Below are 15,269 nucleotides of genomic sequence, written 5' to 3'. Positions count from 1 at the left end.
CCACCCCCAACTCCCGCCTCCAGAATTTTTGTTTTACCCTTCCCGGTATTTGTTTTTCCGCTTGAAATATTGCAACGCCTATGTAAAATGCAGCAGTGCTCTTTGAAGCACATTTTCCCTTTGTTCATGAGCCATGTTAAATGTCATGCGCGGAACCCGGACCCCCTTGACGATTTGGGTCGCCCCACGCTTATTCCCTTCTGAACCATTTTTGTTGAACTGGGCCTAAGCAAAGCCCAGAGTGGTATATATCGATTCCCTCCCTTGATCTACTCCTTTTCCCACGTCATACTCCCTAGCATACGTGGGATACTTGTCGCCACACAAGCCGCTGGCATGATTTAGATGCCAGCGTCAACGCGCCAGCCCTCAACAGGGAGGGGGAAGCTGCCGCTCCACTCGGCAACCTCCTTGCGGAGGTCGTTGATCTTGGTAACCTGGCCGCCGGCGACGGTGGCCTTGAAGTCCTTGAGCTTGTTGGCCTCCTTGGGCAGGGAAGCCTGGACCTCCTTGCAGATCTTGATGGACTCATCAATGTAGTTGGCGACGCGCTCGAAGTCGGCCTCTCCGAATCCACGGGAGGTCATGGCGGGGGTACCAATACGGAGACCGCAGGGGGTAAGGGCGCTCTTGTCGCCGGGGATGGAGTTCTTGTTGCAGGTGATGTTGATCTGCTCGAGAACGGCCTCAACACGGGCACCGTCCAAGTTGAACTGGCGGAGGTCGAGGAGGACCATGTGGGAGTCGGTGCCGTCGGCGACGAGCTTGTGGCCGAGGGCCTTGAACTTGTTCTCAATGGCCTTGGCGTTGTCAATAACCTTCTGCTGGTAGGCCTTGAAGTCGGGGCTGGCAGCCTGCTTCAGGGCAACGGCGAGGGCAGTGATGGTGTGGTTGTGGGGGCCACCCTGGTGACCGGGGAAGACGGAGAAGTTGATGGGGTTCTCGAGGTCGTAGAGGGTCTCCTGGCCCTTGGCGTTGACGGAGCGGACGCCCTTGCGGAAGAAGATCATGGCACCGCGGGGGCCACGGAGGGACTTGTGGGTGGTGGTGGTGACGATGTCGGCGTACTCGAAGGGGGAGGGAATGACGCCGGCGGCAATGAGACCGGAGATGTGAGCCATGTCGACGACAAGGTAGGCACCGACGGAGTCGGCGATCTTGCGCATGCGGCCGTAGTCGATCAGACGGCAGTAGGCAGAGGTACCGGCGACGAGAACCTTGGGGCGGAAGAGCTGGGCGTTCTTCTCGAGCTGGTCGTAGTCAATGATGCCGGTGTCGAGGTTGACGCGGTAGGGCATGGTCTCGAAGTAGGTAGAGACAGCAGAGATCCTGTGGGCGCGAGAGTCAGTCATGATTCTTCGTGTAAGTGTCACAAGCGTATGGCAACGTACTTCTTGGCAGGGGTCTGGTAGCCGTGGGACAAGTGACCACCGTGGGGAAGGTCAAGACCCATGAGGCGGCCGTGGACGGGCATGATGGCCTGGTAGACCTGAAGGTTGGCGGGAGAGCCAGACAAGCACTGGACGTTGACACCCCACTTGGAGGAGTCGAGGTTGAAGGCCTTGAGGGCACGGTTCTGGCAGAGGACCTCGATCTGGTCGATGTGCTCGTTGCCACCGTAGTATCTGGCACCAGGCTGGCCCTCGGAGTACTTGTTGGACATGGGGGATCCAAGGGCATCGAAGACGGCACGGGAGGTGACGTTCTCGGAGGCGATGAGGATGATGGACTCGCGCTGGCGCTTGATCTCATCCTTCATGATCTCAGCGACCTCAGGGTCGGAGTCAATGAGAGACTTCTCCAACATCTATCGGTGAGTCAGTATACAGCTCTGTAAAACATGGCGGGGCAAAATAGAGTAGACGTACCTCCTTGTGGGAGACGGGGAGGGAGTAGGAACCAGTAGCAGCCATTGTGATGTGTGGTGTTACGAAGGATCGTAGATGTGAAGTTGAAGAAGAGAAGAGAAAGATTCTCGCAAGCAATGGCAAGAGAGAAGTAGATGTAGGAAAAGAAGAGGAAGAGAGGGAGGCCAGCAAGGTTATGAAGGGATGGGGAAAAAGCTTGAGAAAATTTGGCAGAACATCGGAGGGAGCAAAATGTGAATCGAATGCTGAAGCGGTGGGGGTTGGCGGGGTGTGATTGGCGGGGTCGAGCTGTAAGTACTTCGTAGTCGTACGCAGTACGCGGTGGAATTGGAGAAAAAAAGAAAAAAAGACTGTGGCGGCCCCTCGATAGGTAGTCGACTGATGGCTTGACAATGGAAAGGCACCACTGGTACGGAGCACTACCTGTATACTTACCCTATGGGCAAGGTATGGCAGGGACAATTCGGAGGCATTTGGTTCGCTAAATTGGGACTCGACAGTTTGCGACTGCGAGCTTGGAGCACTTTGGGCCTTTGGTGGGCTCCCTGTGGTTCCCGGTGTGGCTCACCACCTTGTAAGTGGTTCCCGGTTGGAACGCTAAAACGGCGCTTCCCTGACGTTTCCCTGAACTCACATCCTGTGGCGGGTCTTGTCGACTCCGATTCTGGAACGGTTCCACGAGTCATCGAGGAAACGGACCCCATTTCACGACGACGGGGATGTGGTTGGACCGTTTAGTGTAGCTGCTCGTGCCTCCCCCACCTCAACCGTCTCACGACTCTCGACTCTAGAGCTTCAGTTCAGTCAGGTAGGCTTCGGGTGAGCCGGGACCATCAAGAGCGGACAATTTGTGGCAATTGAATTCTGAGTCAAAGCCATTCTAACAGCTCTTCTTCGAAAAGAATGACAACTCGCACGATTTCTCTTGATTGATGTGCTTCGTGGGTGAGTTCCCAGCCACCTTGTTCCTGAGAAACTGGGGGGAACTGGGGGCCGCACGTCGAGAATACCACCCGAGAAAGAAGAGTCATTCTTGAAACAGACTGCAATGTTCCGTCTCTGCGCTTAGCTACAGCTTCGATTCTAGAAACTCTGTGCTTGAAACATCGTAACCTGCGAGGCAGGATTGCCTTCCAAAAGAGAAGCAATCGCAGCGTTGATAGTACGACCACATCAAAAAACCCCGAGACGTGACAGTTGCGATGTCGGCGAAAGGTGAAAGTCAAGACAGTTGCATTTCTCCTAGCTCATTTCAAGCGCATCTGTGATTGGCCAGTGTCTGAACGACAACTCTACTGCGTAGATAATTCAAGACTTTTCACATCAAACTCTATGCGGCTTTGACGTGAACCATGAGATTCCAGCTTTGAGTTGAGGCACTTGCAAAGTGTGAGTTGGGCCAACACTGAGGCAATTGCGACTACCTGCGTGCAGTTTACCTTAGTCCATCTCCAAAGCGCATTTGGCGCGAGAGAACCTGGAAGGCCTCGATACCTTAGCTCAACAACATGGGTCACGTTTTGCTCCTCGAAAATGCTGACTCATCTAGACCGCATCCACATTGCCCCCGAGCTCCGAGACAGCCTAGCGGAGGATCTATGCTTATGGCCTCAGGTACCAAGGCGTCCGTCCAGATGTAGGCACCTGGGCTTTCAGGCACGCGGCACGCCTCGGATGTTAGAGCAATAAGGTAAGCAAGCCAAGCTTGGCCCACGGATACCCGAGTAAAAGAGAGAGAGAGAGAGAGAGAGAGAGAGAGAGAGAGAGAGAGAGAGAGAGTCAGGGAATCGGTTACCGAAGGCGAGCTGAGCTATCTTCCTTATCTCATCAATCCACCTCGTTGCGTGATGTCAAGGTCCCCGTCGCAATGTTAGCCCGTTGCTTACCTTGCACTCCAGCGCGTTCAACAGTGCTGCAGTGCATCTCTCTCCGGCGCAGTATCAACTGAGCGGCATCGAGGTGTAGAAGGCTGCAGGGACACGCGATCAGACACGCAAGCTCCGTAATGGCAGCCGCATCACCCTGCGAGTGTGAGAGATGGAGACGGGAGCAGTGTGAGTGTCAGTGTCACCAAGTGTGTGAGAGCTGCCAGGAGCTCTGTCTCGGGCTTCTAACTCGCTGCGTGCCTTGGGCGAGTTGGGGCAGCTCCGCGCCGCCTTAGGTTCCATGGTTGCTCCCCCAGCCAGCTAAAGTGGGCCTTTCGAGCCAACCCCAGCTTTTGATAGGCAGATAAGGTACCTGCACCTATCGGGTGCTGCGTCATGGTCCTTCGTGCCTTGCGGAGGCGAGTGGGCAGGTTGTCACGGGGGCGCAGTTGCTAAGGTAAGTCTGGGTAGTCTGCCACACTTCCAATGCCTGCCACAGCAAAGGTACCTACCTACTTAATAGGTACAGGCGCCGCCCCAGCTTCCGCATCTTCCCCCGTCAACACATCATCATCCCCCCCATCCGTTTCAACCGCCATCTCCTCAGCATCACAAGCACGAAGACGCAGGGCGCCAAACACCATCGTATTCTGGGTAATCGAGGTTGACAGCCACGATGAAGAGCACTCTCCTCACCGCGGCCGTGCTGTTGGGCGCGGCCCAGGCCGAAGTCCACAAGCTGAAGCTGAAGAAGGTCCCCATCGAGGAGCAGCTTGTATGTTTTGCCCATCGTCGTGCATCTCCGCAACAGTGTTTACTGACCGCCGTCATCCCTAGAACTCTGTTCCCATCGAGCACCAAGTCAGACAGCTCGGCCAGAAGTACATGGGCGCTCGCCCTGACAGCCATGCCGATGCCATGTTCAACCAGAAGCCCTTCACAAGCACTGGCGAGCACCCCGTGCCCGTGAGCAACTTCATGAACGCTCAGTGTATGTTTCAATTCATTCCTTTGTTAGTCACCATCAGTAAACTGACATTTGCACTTCAGACTTCTCCGAGATCGAGATCGGTACTCCTCCCCAGACCTTCAAGGTTGTCCTGGACACTGGTAGCTCCAACCTGTGGGTTCCTTCCCAGCAGTGCGGCAGCATTGCATGCTACCTGCACTCCAAGTACGACTCTTCGTCGTCTTCTACCTACAAGTCCAACGGCTCCGAGTTCGAGATCCACTACGGCTCTGGCAGCTTGACTGGTTTCGTCTCCCAGGATGACGTCTCCATTGGCGACCTTAAGATCAAGAAGCAGGACTTTGCCGAGGCTACTAGCGAGCCCGGCCTTGCCTTTGCCTTCGGCCGCTTCGACGGTATCCTCGGTCTTGGTTACGACACCATTTCCGTCAACAAGATTGTTCCCCCCTTCTACAACCTTGTTAACCAGAAGGCTATTGACGAGCCTGTCTTCGCCTTCTACCTCGGCGACACCAACGAGGAAGGTGATGAGAGCGAGGCTACCTTTGGTGGCCTCGATGCCTCTCACTACGAGGGCAAGATCACCTACATCCCCCTCCGCCGCAAGGCTTACTGGGAGGTTGACCTCGATGCCATTACCCTTGGCGACGAGACCGCTGACCTTGAGGGACACGGTGCCATCCTTGACACCGGCACTTCCTTGAACGTCCTCCCCTCTGCTCTTGCTGAGCTGCTCAACAAGGAGATTGGTGCCAAGAAGGGTTACAACGGCCAGTACTCTGTTGAGTGCTCCAAGCGTGACGAGCTCCCCGACATCACCTTCACTCTCTCTGGCTACAACTTCAGCATTTCCGCTTACGACTACGTCCTGGAGGTCTCTGGTAGCTGCATCTCCACCTTCCAGGGCATGGACTTCCCCGAGCCGGTCGGCCCCCTTGTCATCTTGGGAGATGCCTTCCTGCGCCGGTGGTACTCCGTTTATGACCTCGGCAAGAACGCCGTTGGTCTGGCTAAGGCTAAGAAATAAACGCCTATTCATAACCCCATTTCCTTGAGAATACGTCGATTCCTCGGTCAATCAGATTCAGGGTGCGGCTGTAATGTAACTACGATGGGTAGCTAGTCTGGACACCGTTGTGAGAATACCAATAGTAGCATTTTCCTTTGAGCATTTGTGTTATTGTGCATTGTCTATGTGAAATTAGGTCTACCTTTGAAGGCGTTTGAACTGCACTGCTGAGATTCATGGAATCACAATTTCTATCCAGCGCAATGATGCTATGGACATGTCATAGACCATGTAGTGAATAAGATTAATACTATTACGGTATTGAGACAGAAGCTTCAACAAACTACTCTCTGTGCATAAACTCTGAATCGAGATGGTTCAGCGTAATTACCAGCTGTAAAGGTACCTACCTCAATCAAGTCACAAAGGTGTAAGCGTAACGTGGAGCCCACTCTGCTCTCTGCACGGGCCAGATCATCACGTGGGTAATAGACCCGCTTATTTGGATCGGCAGGCCAATCGCTGCTGACCTCAGCTCAGTGCCTTTTCGCCAGCAACCAACAAGGACCCGTGGTTCTGTCCAATTTTCCAGTATAGCCTCCCGACAGTCACGCAGGGGAATTGCTCCAGGAGCATTTGCAAGGCGAAAAAAATCCAAAAACGGCGACTTTGATGGACCCCATTCATTTTCCGAGTACCGTTGCTTGTCTTTGAGTTTGTTCTTGGATGAAAAGGTTCCCCAACACGCCTGGCCTCGCGACGCTTGACGAAAAAAGGGTTTGGAGTTCCACCAAGACGAGCGACCGACGAACCTCGCGCGTCGCGACAATCCCGCCCTCCACTGGGCTACCTACCACCCCCGTCGTCCCGCGCGACATCGACAGAACGAACCGCCCGAAACGCCCTGGCATCGCGACAATTCCCACCGATAGCCACAACCACGATTCACGACGACGATTTTCACAATGGCGCAGCCGGATTCGGTCCAGGCAAACGGCATCCCTGGACCGGACCATGCTGAGTCCCCCCAGCCCGTCGTCCCTGTGAAGAGGAAGCGCGACACCGAGGATGAGGGCGACGAGGTCAACGGCGATGGACCGGAGAAGATGGAAGTCGATGCTGAAGTCCCAAAGGAGGATCATAAACCCCTCATCAAGAACTATTTCGCTGTTCTTAGCAGGTACGACTGCCGCGACCCCCTTTGCGCCCTTGGCTGCGCGCCATCCCCCCTTCGTCAGCCCCGAGGCCGCATTGTACTGACATGCAGTCCAAAGCTTCGATGCAAACCCGTCAATTCTGAAGCGTCGCCTTCCAGAACTCGATGCGGAGCAGCCCGACGCGAAACGCCAAAAGTCCGCCGATAGCCCAGCCACCATCGCCGACAAGGTCAGCCACGACTCGTACTCGCATGTCGACGAACTCGCGGCCGATGTCGTGGAAGCTGTCAAAGATCAACTTCAGGAACTTCAATCGGCCAAGGTTGAGAAGGATAAGGAGGTCATTGATGGCGGCGCTGTGGTGCAGACCAAGGAGTTTCAGCAGAAGGCCATGGACCTCCTCCGAAGGGAGATATCGTACCCACGCAGCGCTGTGAACGTCAGCAACACCAAACCGGTCCCAGAACTCACTCCAGGCAACGCTGTCTTGACGGTTGTTGGCCCTGGCCCTCATGGCAAGCAACTCTTCTCAAGTCTACCCAAGAAGGTCCCAGGACAGGAGAGCTTGGCTGCGAAGGCATCGTCCTTGGAACTTCCCCTAGGCGTATCGAAAACCTACATTGTTCCTTCTCGCCAGAGCGAAAGATCAGCTACTCTTGGAGAGCTCTTCTCCTCGAGCAGACCTCTCCCTCCACTGCAGCCGCCTAAGCAACCCAAGCAGCTGGTCAAGGGAAACGTCCTCGGTTTCTACCACCCCGAGCCGGCGCAAAAGTCCAAGTACTACAACGAATCTTACTCTAGCAAAAAGGTCGCAGTCGGTTGCTACTTGGACTACACCAATGCGGCACCCTCGTCTAAGAGCAAGACTAGACAGCGCGAACGCGCTCAAAGTCTTGCAGGTCACCGACCCTCGTCTACCGAAATTGAGGTTAACGAAATGGAGTCCTTGTTTCGCAGCGCGTTCTCCAGCTTCGCGCCCATCAGAGACGATTCCGGCTCCGTCATTCCGTCCAGTCATGCTGGTCGTATGTACTGGCAGCTTACTGGACAGCGCAACTTCAACCGCCTCATCGAGTCCGAGTTGCAGGAAGTCGATGATGATGACACGCTCGAGAACCACGTTGGTGAGAAGACTGAGAACGTGGACGAGGAGTTCGTCACTGAGGCGATTGAGAAGTGGGATGAATGGCTGGTGGATCCGGCGCTGGAAGACATGAACGAGGTCCTGTCGAAACCCAAGGATAAGGACCCCGCCGACAAGGAGGTTGACGAATTCCTCGATGAAGTCACCGACATGATTGAGACCTTGCTGTCGTATCAGCGCATCCGCAACCTCACATTGCCATCATCACAGAACCGTTACGCAGGTGATCCCGTCAATGGCGACTTGCTTTCTCACGGTGCTGTCTCGGCACCGACGGAAGAGGAGACTATGACGTACGAAGCATTGAGGGCTCAGCTGAGTCTGATTGTTGGCACTCTCCCTCCCTACGCAGTGGCTAAACTCAATGGTGACCAACTTGAGGAGCTTCTCATCAGCACCAAGCTCGAGGTCCGCACAGATCAGTACAAGGGCGTGATGGAGGACGATGCTGCAACGCAAGCCCGGATGCGTCAACAGCAGAACGCCGCCGCTTCTGCTCCGTCGAACCGGCCTGCCCCTCATCGAACCCCTAGTGCATCCACCCCTTACAGCAACCAGTACGCGGCGGCGCAGTACGGAACCCCCACCCGAACACCCTCAATCGCGCCGTCCAGCTATTACCGGTCGGGGCAGCAGCCTGCCATGCCCGCGCAGCAAGGCTCCGTTCCTCGTCCGGGCGGTACCCCCCACCAGATGCCTCATGCGCAGCAGCCCCGTCCCGGTCAACCGGGCAATTACCGGAACACTAATGGATACACCAACTATGCGCAGCACGTCGGAAAGGCACAAACACCGTATGGCCACCAGGGTGTTCAGTATGGATCTCAACAACGACCTCCACAATACTCTGGTTACGCAGGCACGCCTTCACACGGCACGCCCAATGCTCGCTTCCAGCAGCCATACCAACAGTCTTTCCCGCAACAGCCGAGCACGCCTTCCCAGGGCTACGCGGGCTACTACGCTAATGGTGCTAACAACATGCAATCGCGGAACATGTCGCCTCAAGTACCCGCTGGTCAATACAATTCGCCAACTCCACACCAACAGCAGCAACGGTACTACGGATCGACTCCCCACCAGAACGTGCCTGGCACCCCTCCGATCAACCGTCAGCATTATCCGAATGGTAGCCACCTCCCTCAACAACCTATGAATTCTCTAACTGGATACAATACAGCCGTTGCAAGGACAGACCAGCAGCGCCTCCACGCCGAGCAAGCGAGATATAGAGCCGCTGCACAGCAAACGAGCGCAGCTTTCGGGACCAAGATACAGGGTACACATGAAGGAAACAACATGACCCCAGTACCCGCCGACGACCAGAACGGCCAAGGATCTCCCTACAATGCCAACATGCGAGCGCGCATGGCCGCAGGCGGTACCCCGAAGCCGCAGAGCCCTGTCGGAAGTGTAGGAAAGCCGAACGGAACTCCACCAATCCCGCACAAAGTGACGCCGGTACCCATTCCGGTTATACCTCAACAGCAGCCGTACAGGAAGCCAAACTAGCAACATGGCAATCCTTACCTGCCGCCACAGGAATTATATCCGCGGATGCCTATTCCAGTGTCCAGCAGACTTTTGGCAGAGGCCGCAGCACGGAACGGTGGTCAGAAGACGACGCCATCTGCCAAGCCTCCGCCTCAACCGGTGCGACCTTCACCGCGGCCCGGCTCGGCAAAAAAATGATGCCTACGATCTCCGACTCAGTCGGCCGTGGTGTATCTTGCATCAACAAAATGCCGATTTCCATTTACTCTACGGTGTCTGAATAGCCAGGGAAGCGATGTCCTTTCGGAGTTGGTGTGAGAGAGGGACCTTTGTTTTTTTCTACAAATCTCGCCTGCGACTCGGGACAGCAGGTTTCGCTGTACTGAGCGACGCAAAAGTGGTGGTCTGATTGATGATGGATGGATGGGTACATGGGGAAGCAGTTGCATGAGAGAAATCTCTCGATTCGACCAACAACCCTGTGACTCTTGGCGTTCTGGCCCTTGTGTTATTAGAAAGTTTTCGGAGGAGAGTTAACAAAACTCGGTAGATGATCGCCAGGAAGGGCGACTGTTCTTTTCTCAGTTTTACGGAGGGTGTTTCGACATGGACGTGGTTTGTGCCACATTGGCACAATAGGAAGGAAGGGTTTTGCTTTTCCTTCTTTTCTTCTGTTTTCCATGAAACCAAACGCACAACGTGGGGAAGGGGAAATGGAATCATGGTCTTTTTATCACCTTGGCTCGGGAAACGGTGGAAAGGGGATAGGGGGGTTGGCTCCATGTGTATAGAGTGATTCGAGTAGCCGACACTTTGTATCCTAATCAAAACTAGTGGCATTTGCGTCAGAGTTGTGTCTTTGTGTACGTGTGTGAGAGAGAAAGCCATGTCATGCCAATGGATTAGGGTGTGCTGCTGGATGTAAGCGTGACTCCAAATCCGTCTGGACTCCTTTCCAGCCGGCTGGCAACAACAGTGAAGAGTTTGGTATAAGATGAGTTCTCGTGGGACTAACTCCCTTGAGCAAAGTTTATGCCTCATCGGAGCTTACAATAGACAAGCTTTACACGATCATCTCATTGTCAAATCAATCTGGTTCAATCCCGTTAGTGTTATCAATCTGTGATGTTGGAGAAATCAGGGAACATATGTGTCCCTTGGAAACGCCAAACAGTTCCAGCCTTGCTACAATCATAACTAAAGCATCCGTATATGGCGTCGCATTTCTGAAACCACAATCAACTGAATAAACCCAGTCATAGTGCTAACCTCCTTTGACGGGCTTCGGGAGTTGTGGAAGTAAGGTTTGAACACACTTGCCATGGCAGATCCCACAACTCAGTGCTGAACACCAAAGACCGAGTGCTTTCCGGTCCCATTGTGACAGCTGCCACGAGCAACTTGCAAGTCGCCGTAGCGCCTTGCGAAATAATATACCCAAGGGTGAGGCATTTGTTACTTCTGAGAGGCTGAAGTTTCCGGAAGACTCCAGCAAGGTACTCAATGAAAGTAGTCAACTCCACTCTACCATGTTCTTTACCCATGGTCTACCGACACCAGCAAACATTGTTTGATGTACACAACATGGCTACCTAAAGTGAGACGTGCAGACGACTAAAGTAGCCAGCCCTGACAACATGGCTACCTAGAGTGAGACTTGTGGACGACCAAAAGTAGCCCTAGATAATTGTGTGAAGTTGCGGGGTTTGCCTCAGCCAGCCACATCTGAAGGAAGCAACGTCAAGCACAACACTTGAACCGCGAACCCCTAAATTACAAGCTTACTCTGCAGCACGAATTTCAGGTAAGTCTCTATGAGAATATGATGATGAAGTCAATGGCAGGAATGTATGGAGAGTAAAAGTCGTCAGCAATCCTTATTGCTACTCAGCTCGTACTCAACTCGGTTCACGCCTGAGGGAAAAGCGGAAACCCAACACCGTGACGACAGGCAAGAGATGATAATACCACGTCCGAGAATTACTATAGCTCAATGGGAGATAAGCTATAACCAAAGGCCAAGGAGAAATCGTGCTGAGTACAGGCAACGCAAACAGCACAAATAGAATTGTAACCAGAGTCCCACTGCAAGCCACTCTAGGTACACAATACAACCACCTTTGATGAATCATCTGGGGCCAATTCAAACTTCATCACCGCGTTGGTCTGTGATTGTGGCAAGCTGAGCGTTTCCATCATTCCGCTATCACAAACTGCCGATCTGCGTGCTGTGCAAATGCCACCTGGGCATCTTGTAGGGCCCCTTTGGACCGATGCCGTGATGAGCGAGACAGCCTGACGAAGTCTGAAGAGCTCATTGAGACTGTGAAGATGATAGATTACCGGAAGAGGAAGATATGGAGGTCCTGAACCCGCAAAATTCGGCCCCATGGGGCTCACGACAAGCCATGTCTGGCTCAACATACCTAGGAGTGTCTTTGAACAGTATTCGAGACCGGTCTATGTGTGATGGGAAGTCGGTCGTTCGGAGACGATCAGCTCATGGTGGAGAGCTGAGTCCTGCAAGCATTGAGACCTGTCACACGCTAAAGGCGAAGAACACAGCTCAGGAGGATGAAGGTGACTTGTGACGGTCTGGAAGCGGCGAATGATACGATGTCTGCAACTGCCGACAGCTTTTCCAAGTCGTACATGGAATGAGGCTGCCCGATAATGTGAGGTCGGCACGATGATGACGAGTCGAAAGTCACGATGGTACGAAGCAGAGGCAACCAGCCAACGAGCAGCCCGCATGGAAGTTCGGGCAGGGAGACTCAAGGTCTTCTCTACTGTTGCGCATCTGTAATTGTATGTGAAATTTATTGCCTCAGACAGGAGGAGTGTGAGGAAAGCTACTGGTTCCAGCAAACCGCTCTCAAGACGATGGAAAATTTATAAAAGCAAGAGGCCACCCTGCCGTCTATGGGCTCTTTTCTGCACCAGTCATCAAATAACTTCATCAGATACCTATCTACCTTTTTACAACAAGTTCTCCATCTCATCAATCAATCCCTACATATCATATCAAAATGGGCGTCGTTGAGAAAGGCAACAAGATCTTCGTCTCGGCCAGCGAGATCGACAAGAACAAGGTCACTGTTGAGTGGCAGCAGATGGGCAAGCAACGTTCGCAGGAGTATTACAGTGTTCCCTTCATCAACAAGAGCCAGGGTATGTTGAAACCAATCGCACATGGATGTCCGACCTCTAACTAACCACTGCTATTCATAGGGGACCAGGAGAGCGTCCTCTTCATCCAAACCAATTACCTTGACGCTTTCAAGAAGAAGCAGGCCGCAGGTGAATCGGAGTTCACTGTTGTCGTTGACACCTCCTTCCAGTACGGCCAGAATGATGAGAAGACTACACGCTGGCTTGTCTACCATGACAAGAGCATGAACGCCTTCCAGGTAAGCAATAATAAGTTCTACCACATATTGTGGTGTAGCCTATAGGCTGACCCCAAAATTACAGTGGCGATTCGTTGCGAGTGTCAAGTCCAAGCTGGGCAACTCGCTAAGCTCGTTTGCTGGTGGCACCTTCAAGAGCTTCACTGGGGTCGACGTTGGGAGCTTGGCTGCGCTCATCGGCCACCCTCTTCGAGACTTCTAAGATTGTCAGGTCTGTACGGCAAGCTAGCAGCCATACGCTTCGCACCACTTCATTGATGTGGGATCAGATCCATGTCCGTTACTCTATCGGACGATGACTGAGGTCCACATCGCTTTTTTGACAACGCACCTTTCTTCACATTCGAAACACTCTTTTAAATCCCGGGTTCTCTAATATCTTAATCATCTGAAGTAGAAGAATGATAAATTTTATTCATTCTTCCAAAATATGGGACTTTTGAATCTTCGCGATGATGGGTGATGATTGATCCGTACGACCGACTGGTCTAGCTCCAGTATAGACCAGCTGGGAAAGTCGAGTGATTCAGGGATTTGAATGTTCGGTCTTAGGGGAGACTCTCGTGAGATTGGGATCATATAGTGATTCCCCGAATCGAATCCAAGTGGACTTGACGGCACATAGGTATAAGGGAGATAACGACGTGATAGAGAGAGAGACTCCGTTTGGAGTGGACTTCAAGCGAGCGATGCCTGTCAGCCATGAGTATTCATTCGAGTATACGCACAAACGATGTCTTGTATTTCTATAGACCACAAAATGGAAGGACCGAGAGAGAGGCCTGTTCCTTCCCCTTCTAAGTTCCACCCAAGGGTCAAACTCTTCATCCCGCTGCCCCTTTATCTGAAAGCCACGGGCCCACGTACTTACTATCTATCCCAAGGGTAGTCTTCTTCTTTCTACCCTCATATTCTACATTCATCTTCAAAATTTCTATAGACACTCTTGATTCTGTTGCTGGTCAACGGTCAAAGACATTTTCGACAACTTGGCCATCCTCGTCTATGAACCTTTCATCCTAAATTTTCTACCTTCCTAATTTCTTTCATTCATTTCCCCATTCAACGACATCATAAGAAAGAAGAAGTCGCTGGACGACTCCAAGGCCCTTCGACCTAATCATCTTATCTCAACTCTGTCCAGCTCTTTCGTTCCTATTCTCGCAACCATGGGCGACCTGGACCTCTCCCCGCTGCTAGAGTCGGGGGAATACAGCGATCTTAGACTCATCACCACCAATACTGATGATGGGGTTGAGACCGAGCACTCCATTCATCGTAACATTGTCTTCAGCCAATGCCCGAGATTGAGAGAAGTGGTGGTCTCCATTGGGCCACTGGTAAGCCCTGTATACAGAACTCATACGATATCTCCTAACAGCCTATCTTACAGAACCAAGTTAACGGAGTTGACATCGCCCATCTCAAATATGACGGCAAAGCACTCGGAACGATGTTACGATACTTGTACTCCGGAAAGTACGAGGCGTAATACTAGGTGGCGATCCGACGAGCGAGTGAGACTGGCCATGATGACCGGCCTCACTCAATGTACTGGTCCATCCATACCATGCATCTGGCACATGAACTAGGACTCCTCGGTCTCTATAGTGAAGCGTCGTGGGCGTTGTGTAAGGCAGCAAGACAACCCACAAATCACGTCGACTTCCCTGACACGGTCGACGAGCTCTACAAGACGTGTGGCCAGCACCCAGATTTCCCCAACCATCTCGCAAGTATTGCAAGGATAATTGCAGAGAACTGTCTGATCAGCAGTCGGCTTCAGGATCGACTAAAGCCCACCATGCTCAAATACCCGCAGCTTGCCCTCGACGTAATGGAAGCAAGCTTGGATGCTCTGTCTGAGACCCAGAAAGATCTCGTCGAGGCACAGGAGAAGATCTCTGATCTTCGAGCTCAGGGATTCAGAGCTGATGATTTTTGGGTCGAAGATGAGCGTGATAGAGAGCGTGCTAGGAAGAGAGAAAGAGAGCGTGATCGGGAGAGAAGAGAAGCAGAGGCGGTTCGCGACGCTAGCTTTGAGTTCAAAATTGTTCAGGGGAGCAAGAAACGGAGTCGCTCCTCTTCTCATATTGCTCAACAGTACCGGGAATTAGAAGGGGAGATCTAGTTCGTTATGAGGACTTGGGAAGGAAGGAGGGGAAAGCGATACAAGAGCCTAACGGCAGGAACGTTAGGACACTCGCTGGCGAGGAAAGAGCTGAACTCTATGACTGGAACTTGTGCTTTCAATTGCCTCACGATATCCGCGAGGTATGTCGCGACAAGAATTTTGATGGAAGAATAAACCTACTCACTCAAAAAATGGCTTCTAAGGTTCTGCATGAATGA

At 52.8% G+C, this 15,269-nt stretch overlaps 4 protein-coding genes across 4 annotated transcripts; 3 read left to right on the top strand and 1 right to left on the bottom strand.

Moving 5' to 3' along the window:
- Positions 1-341: 341 nt before the first annotated feature.
- On the bottom strand, positions 342-1,913 carry SHM2 (Serine hydroxymethyltransferase, cytosolic; the record flags this gene model as incomplete). The annotated part of the gene is made up of 3 exons (XM_053196923.1): positions 342-1,329; positions 1,392-1,807; positions 1,869-1,913. The coding sequence occupies 3 exons, from the start codon at positions 1,911-1,913 to the stop codon at positions 342-344; spliced, it is 1,449 nt and encodes a 482-aa protein (XP_053045611.1).
- A 2,496-nt stretch (positions 1,914-4,409) lies between these two features.
- On the top strand, positions 4,410-5,730 carry APR1 (aspartic proteinase precursor; the record flags this gene model as incomplete). The annotated part of the gene is made up of 3 exons (XM_053196924.2): positions 4,410-4,508; positions 4,571-4,724; positions 4,784-5,730. The coding sequence occupies 3 exons, from the start codon at positions 4,410-4,412 to the stop codon at positions 5,728-5,730; spliced, it is 1,200 nt and encodes a 399-aa protein (XP_053045612.1).
- Positions 5,731-6,818: 1,088 nt separating this feature from the next.
- N0V96_010827 (uncharacterized protein) lies at positions 6,819-9,525 on the top strand (the record flags this gene model as incomplete). Its single annotated transcript, XM_065759061.1, has 2 exons — positions 6,819-6,824; positions 7,015-9,525. 2 exons carry the CDS (start codon positions 6,819-6,821, stop codon positions 9,523-9,525), a joined length of 2,517 nt encoding a protein of 838 aa, XP_065612371.1.
- Positions 9,526-12,536: 3,011 nt separating this feature from the next.
- On the top strand, positions 12,537-12,962 carry N0V96_010826 (uncharacterized protein; the record flags this gene model as incomplete). The annotated part of the gene is made up of 2 exons (XM_053196926.2): positions 12,537-12,678; positions 12,739-12,962. The coding sequence occupies 2 exons, from the start codon at positions 12,537-12,539 to the stop codon at positions 12,960-12,962; spliced, it is 366 nt and encodes a 121-aa protein (XP_053045614.2).
- Positions 12,963-15,269: the final 2,307 nt, after the last annotated feature.

Source organism: Colletotrichum fioriniae, assembly GCF_027942845.1.
Source record: "Colletotrichum fioriniae strain IMI 355084 chromosome Unknown scaffold_15, whole genome shotgun sequence".
NCBI classification, from domain to species: Eukaryota; Fungi; Ascomycota; class Sordariomycetes; order Glomerellales; family Glomerellaceae; genus Colletotrichum; species Colletotrichum fioriniae.
The sequence above is the reverse complement of the archived record's forward strand: the minus strand, read 5'-3'. Positions and strand labels throughout refer to the sequence as shown.